The sequence below is a fragment of the Carassius carassius genome, chromosome 31, assembly GCF_963082965.1.
Source record: "Carassius carassius chromosome 31, fCarCar2.1, whole genome shotgun sequence".
NCBI classification, from domain to species: Eukaryota; Metazoa; Chordata; class Actinopteri; order Cypriniformes; family Cyprinidae; genus Carassius; species Carassius carassius.
In genome coordinates, this window is record NC_081785.1 from 20,984,387 (window position 1) to 20,991,762 (window position 7,376).

General features: G+C 34.3%; 1 protein-coding gene across 1 annotated transcript; it reads left to right on the top strand.

Annotated features, from left to right (window-relative positions):
- Positions 1-775: 775 nt before the first annotated feature.
- LOC132111745 (proton-activated chloride channel) lies at positions 776-3,690 on the top strand. The gene is made up of 8 exons (XM_059519332.1): positions 776-1,036; positions 1,293-1,389; positions 1,943-2,155; positions 2,236-2,390; positions 2,470-2,612; positions 2,689-2,830; positions 3,048-3,155; positions 3,264-3,690. The coding sequence occupies exons 1-8, from the start codon at positions 1,001-1,003 to the stop codon at positions 3,423-3,425; spliced, it is 1,056 nt and encodes a 351-aa protein (XP_059375315.1). The 5' UTR covers positions 776-1,000; the 3' UTR covers positions 3,426-3,690.
- The last annotated feature ends 3,686 nt before the right edge of the window (positions 3,691-7,376 follow it).

Genomic DNA, 7,376 nt, shown 5'->3' on the forward strand with positions numbered 1-7,376 from the left:
GGCTAGCTGCTTAGGATATCATGTAGGCTAAGCCTTCTTTCAGTTTATATGCTAATTGTTTTAGACCTATACAAAAGCTGTAAATTTCATGGCTTACTCATCCTAACATTTCATTTCTTCAACTGATTTATACTTAAAATAAAAAGTGTCAAATTTTGTCACAAATGGTGTGCCCAGTGTTGAAGTGATAGACATCTGAAGATGCATCATCTTTCCTCCTATAGGTTTATATATATATATATATATATATATATATATATATATATATATATATATATATATATATATATATATATATATATATATTTGTGTTAATGCTAACCTGGAAATGTAATTATCCTTCATCCCATAATAACTGAATCTTTTTTAACTGTCAGACTCACATGACTTCGCGACTCGATCACTAAAAGGGGCGTATTTCTTTAAAAGTTTCAACCAATGAAATGCTCCGTCACAGCTCGCTGTCGAATGCTATTGGCTCGCGCCATTGTCAGTCTTTCATGACATTACAGTCACGCGAAAGTGAATGACAACGGTTCATTTACTTAAAACATACAGAAGTTATACTCTGCGTAAAAAAAAAATAGATAAATAAAAGTTTCCCAGCACTGATGCGAAAATAGTTTTTCTTTGTTTATGCAAGAAAGAACTGTCCTCTCATTAAAGGATATGGATATTAATTGTTATTATAATATACGACAGTGTGATTTTAATCATAAGAGAAAACATTAAGGGAAACCAAATGCGAAAGAAATTTGCAAAACAGAACCTATGGAAGATTCTGAGTAACGTTAAACTTTAAAGAAAAATATCAAGGATTGTATCCCAAGCCCTCCCCAAACTAACTGTGATGTCACGCTTGGCATGTTTTTTGGCCATTTTTCTGTGCCTCGTTCCAGCTCCTCGGGACGATCCGTAAGAAATGAACCTGGATCCTGCTCCTGAAAGTTGATGGCAAATTTATAAAATAAATGCCCCAAATATTCGGAGGCGAAGCAGAATGCTGAGGAGGGAAAACTCGCGATCTTATCAGGAGGTAATGAAACTGAAGTGTGAAATGCGGTTAGATCCTGCAGGACTCATATCATCGGGGTTTCTGCTTGCGATCGTAGTAACGCAGAAAGTGCATATGAACATCTGCAGTCATGTGATAACAGCTGACCGCAGCTCTTCATTTCAACAGCAACTGGGCGTAGAGCGAATATATATATATATATATATATATATATATATATATATATATATATATATGTATGTCTATATTTTTTTTAATGTAACTTGTTGCATTGTAGTTTAACGGTGAAGACTGTGCTGGGCCACTTGGGTCTTACCAGAACAATGATGTTTCTGAAGTGGAGCAAGATCAAGCCAGCTGTGACCCTTCACCAGGTCTGAAATTATTTCCTAAAAATATGAGAGTAATACATACAAGTTTTTTGTTTATGTAGATCAAGATTTAAATTTAGATTTATGTATGCAGACAAAAAACCTATGGTTATATTTTGAGATATTTTGCTGATTATTGATTGATTGATTTATATTGCATGCATTAATATATTCATATCATCATCTTCAGGAATTAATTTGCCAAAATTTGATTGTATGATACACTTTGTCTTAAGTTGCTGAAATAAAAGAAAACTGCCAGCACAATAATCACAAAATAAACAGCTTTCACCTAACTGCACCTAACTGGATTTGTTTTTTCCTCGTTTTCTCAAACTGCTATAGTTATATTGTGTGATGGTTTAGTTGGTGCAATTGAGTTTTATATATTAAGATATTCATTTAAGGTTAATTTGCAAAGATAGATATTTTCTAGGACAAATTTTCCTTTCTGTTACAATAAAGTCTGTATTTATTTATTTATTTATTTGAATGCATTTATTGTGTGTTTTATTAAAGACATTGCTTTAAAATAAACTTTTATTAAATGTTGCAGATGAGGACATTGTGGACAACAATCTAATGCCCACTGGTTTCAACAAAGCTTGCCTGAAGAATGTTTTCACAGTCATCCTTGTCCTCATTTATTTGCTGCTCACTACGGTCGCTGTGTTCTTGGCTTACCAAACCATTTCAGACTTCATGGAGAAGCTCAACCATCCAGTCATGTCTGTTTCATACAAAGAGGTTGAGGAGTTTACTGCACCAGGTGAGCTATAATACACTGTTATTAATGGTATCTCTCAGTATCTATATTTACAGTATTTTTCATGATTCTTTTGCAAACAGGAATAGCTTTGTATCCTGGGAAGGCACAGTTATTAAGCTGCGTGCATCATTATCATGACAACATTCCACCTCTCGTTGCATTGGGCATACTAGAGGAAAGAAACTGTATAAAAGAGGAGGTTATTTACCACGGGCCATATTCAAACCAGACACAAGTATGTTTTAGATCTTTCTCGAATGTATTTAAAAGAAATTGTACTGTAAATAACCATTTACGTAACATGTCTGTGGCAGAAGCGAGCCATAGTTGTCAGAGGGCCGACTGATGTGAGGAACCGAGAACTTATATTCCTCCAGTTCAGCCGGAATGAAACGGAAGAGGATTTCAGCGCAATCAGTTACATGATTTTTGCCAAATTTAGTGACATGCTTGAAAGGTACAGCTATATTGAAATGTCTACCATGACTCAGATTTGTTTTCCTGTTTCTGTAAAATACATTTTTTCTTACCAGCTCAGATAAAGCTGCTTTTATGATGAACTGTGAAAGGAATTACTCAATGTGGACCTTTTCTGGAGGCTTTCGGACATGGGTCAAAATGTCTTTGGTCAAGACGTCAGGCAGAAGAAATGAATCAGTTGAATTTAGACAGGAGGTAATATATTATTTATAGGACTATTGGTGACTATTGGCTGGTAGTCTTTGTCAACTTCAGCATAATATTCAGATTCATAACCACCATAGAAAATGTAGAGATCATGCTCTTCATAATTATTAGATTAGTGGTCAACCAATTTAGGTTTTTTAGTAGCTGATTCTTAATCTTATCCACAAATAATGAATATTTGGTTAATTTTCCATATTTATTTCAGTCCAGTGTTGTGAAGTACATCGACAAGAGGCCTCCACAGGAGCAAGCCAATGAGCTTTTCTTTGTTGTGTTTCAATGGCGAGATCCATTTATACAGCAAGTAAAAGATGTAAGTGAGCACATTATTAAATATTAAACTGCTTATCAAATTGTCTGAACGTTTAGTTCCAGTGCTTTATAGAGGGTCTAATTAATTGTGCCTTATGTTTTTGAACAGATAGTCACAGCAAACCCGTGGAACACCATAGCCATATTGTGTGGCGTCTTCATGGCTCTGTTTAAAGCAGCAGACTTTGCCAAACTCAGCATTAAGTGGACAATCAAAATTCGTAAAAGGCACTTAAGGGCAAAAATAAGAGAACTGAACCAAATAAGCTAATTCTTTTCTGATTCATCATATCTTAAAAAAAAAAATGTATTACGAACATCAAACACTTTGAGCTTTCTGCAAGCTTTTTTCAGAGCAAAGAGTCTATTACACTTTTTATGAGAATTGTGCTAATGTATTGTACATTTTGTTTTAACTGGATAATAGATTTTAACTTGAAATCGTTAAGTAACAACTTATAGTGAACAGTGAATGCTGAGGCAAATTGTATTCATGAAGTTGTGACACTGACATATTAACTATTTGAAACTAGTTAAAATGATGACTAAGAAGAGACTTTGCTGCAACAAAAAAGACAAGGACCTTTGGTTATGGTGGATTTCTCAACAATAAACAACTCCTGCAGGGCAAACAGTGACATCGAAGTTTTGTAAAGCTGAGGATCTTGTCTTACTGCTGTTTTCTTTCTTGCTAGCAATGTGAATGAGATATGTTTTATTAATATGACACATGTTGTATGAACCTATATCAATCCAATTAAATTATTTAATTGACTTAAAAACGTTGAAAACATTAATTTTTTTAACCATGCTTACAAAGCAAGTTGAACTTTAGGCCTATTTCAGTTATTTTTTGTCCATTGTCATGGTACCATTATAGTTCTTTCTAATGATAAAAATACCTTTTGTTTTCATGTGATGTAAAAACATCTGTTTTTCTTTTTTGATTTCTGTTAAAACTGATGTTGCCTCAAGGACTAAACATGTTATATTGTTTAAAATATTGTTATTGTATTTTTTGGGATATGTGGGGAAATGCATCATTCCAAGTAGTTATTACAGTACATTCCAATAACATTACAAGTTATTATTGTTTTTTTTTTAAACCATATTACCTGAATACTCAATTGAATGCAGCTGAATCATTAATTATTATGGGGGATAAGACAATTTTGGCTTTGATTAATTTAAATACTATTAATCTCATAATTATTTTGTGGCACTAATGAATAGTTCAATAAGAATGAACACATGGAATTGATGTTAATAGCATTACAATTCTGCAGCAGAGTTATGATATTTCTGATCATTATTTAGGCTTGTGTGTACTCCAAATAGCTAAAGCTGCAAACTCGACTCCTTCCATCACTTCTACAGAAAAATACCATTAGCCATTAGCATTAAGAAAAACTTGATGTGGTAACAGAAACTATGGACTCTCTTTTCTAGACCTTTTTTATATGTTTGCTCCTTTACACTTAAAGAAGTGTAAAGAAAACAGTCCAACACCATGGTATAACGAGCATACTCACGGGCAGCTTGGAAAATGGTGCACAGCTGGAAGAAAACAAAATTGGAGGTATTCCATATTGCATGGAGGGCAAGTACTTCTTCTTATGGAAAAGCTCTTAAAAAGCTAGATCTGCTTACTTTTCATCTCTTTTAGAAGAAAGAAACACAACCCCAGGCATTTATTAAAAACCGCTAAATTTACAAAAAAAATAAAGCATCAATAGGTGCAGGCATTTCCCAACAGCACAGCAGTAATGACTTTATGAACTTCTTTACTTCCAAGATCGATACTATTACAGATAAAATGTAATTTTTGATCCTAGAAAATTACAGGACAATCTCAAATCTCCCTTTTCTGTCAAAAATACTAAAAAAAGACAGTATCCTCTCAGCTGTGTTCCTTCCTGGAGAGAAATGGTATCTGTGAGGATTTCCAGTCAGGATTTAGACTGCATCATTGTGCTGAGACTGCTCTCATCAGAGTTACAAATGACCTGCTCTTATCATTTGATTGTGGTTGTATGGCTCTATTAATGCTACTGGATCTTAGTGCTGCGTTTGACACTACCGACTACAACATTCTTTTGAGTAGACCATAAAATTATGTTTGCATTAGTGGAATTGCATTGGCATGTTTCAAATATTACTTATCTGACCGTCATCAATTCGTAGCAATGAATAATGAGATATCATATCGATTGTAAGTACAGTATGGAGTACCACAAGGCTCAGAACTATGACCGCTGATTTTCACCCTTGACATGTTACCCTTAGGAGATACCATCAGGAAACCTGGTTTTAGCTTTCAATGTTATGCTGATGATACTCTGCTCTTTATTTCTTTGCAGCCTTGACGAAACATACCAATAAGCAAAACTAACAGAATGCATAGTTGATGACTAATAATTTCCTACTGTTAAATTCTGAAAAAAAACTAACAAACAAAAACAAAATGAAACAGATGTGTTCATTATTGGACCAAAAACCACAGCATGTAATAATCTAGAAACACTTTCTGACACTTGATGGCTGCTTTGTCAATTCTTCATCATCAGTTAGAAACCTATGTGTGCTATTTGACAGCAATTTTCCTTTGAAAACCATGTTTCTAGCATTTAAAAAACCATTTTTCCATCTTAAAAATATATCAAAATTACGACCTATGCTCTTAATGTTAAATGCAGAAACATTAATTCAAGTGTTCATTCAAGGTTAGATTATTGTAATGCTTTATAGGGTGGTTGCTCTGCGCGCTTAAATAAACAAACTCAAGTTGGTCCAAAGCAGCAGCAGCTAAAGTTCTTACTAGAACCAGGAAGTGTGACCATATTAGCTCGGTTCTGTCAACTCCGTACTGGCTTCCTATTTAAGGTTGTAAGGATTTTTTTTTAAATCTTGCTTATTACTTATAAAGCCCTGAATGGTTTAGCGACTCCATACTTGAGTGAGCTTATATCGCATTATAGTCCTTCACATCCTTTGCCTATTTAGTGCCCAAATTCTGGAACTATCTACCTAACTTTGTTCAGGAGGCAGACACACTCTGTCAGTTTTAACTTACAGTAGATTAAAGACCCATCTCTTTAATCTGGTTTAAACATAAAACACTGTCACATTTCTGTATTTCAATTCCGTTAAAGGATTTTTATGCTGCATTAATTAGGTCAACCAGAACCGGGAACACTTCCCAAAACACCCGATGTACTTGCTACATCATAAGAAGAATGACATCTACGCTAATATTAATCTGTTTCATGCTTATTCTGAGGTCACCGTAACCACCAGATCCAGTCTGTTTCAAGACCAGTTGGTGGATCAGCACCTAGAGATGACCTCTACAACCCTGAATGTCAGCAGAGACAATGTCAACTAGATGAGGTCGAGAGACAGATACCCTGCAAAGACCTTGTCAACTAGATGGCCATTGGGACAAGACAACGGGAACCTCTGCTGCTTGTCTGGACAGAGGAGAACAGACCCCCAGAATGAGCCTGGTTTCTTAGTTGGGGATGCTTAATTTCTGACAATATTGGTGGCTTAATTGCATACAAAGCCTATTGGAAGAGAGATGAACTGAATGGTGACATCAATGAATCATCAATGAACTGACTTTAACTGGAAAAGTCACTGTTTGTTATTGTCCTCTTGCATTGTTGACAAACTATTTTCCTGTTTGACACCGTAAAGCTGCTTTGACACAATCTGTATTGTATAAAGCGGTATATAAATAAAGGTGACTTGACATTTATTTTTCCAATGACTGTTTTTGCACTTTAAGTTTAAAATAATAATTTGTGGCATGTGGCATAAACTGTTTAGACTAGTATTAGGAGTAAGTCATCTGTTTTTTTCTTTCTTTTTTTCAACAATGGGTCATAACTTTTTAGAAACCAGTTATGCTACATAAAAAGTTAGATTGGTCTAATTTGAATCCAAAATGTAAGACTGATTACCACTAGGTTAAATGCTAGTTAGTCAATCTAGTTCTTAATTAAAATAGAGGCTAAGTTTATGCAACTGGCCCTAGGACCAACCATTTCTATCCATATGACGACTCTCTTTATTTAAAAAAAAAAGAAAAGAAAAGAAAGTATGCTGATTATGTAATACTTGTTTTATTTAATATTAAAGGAGCACATTTGTTATTGAGCTTTGTTTGTTTATTTTACTTAATGCAGACCGTTATTTTAATGACTTTTACGCTACAATG

Excerpts from the sequence above, each read along its gene's own strand:
- LOC132111745 (XM_059519332.1), top strand. The coding sequence starts at position 1,001 with ATGCTGAGGAGGGAAAACTCGCGATCTTATCAGGAG. Across the intron at positions 1,037-1,292 it reads ACTCGCGATCTTATCAGGAG|TTTAACGGTGAAGACTGTGC; the intron begins GTAATGAAACTG and ends GTTGCATTGTAG. Across the intron at positions 3,156-3,263 it reads TTATACAGCAAGTAAAAGAT|ATAGTCACAGCAAACCCGTG; the intron begins GTAAGTGAGCAC and ends GTTTTTGAACAG.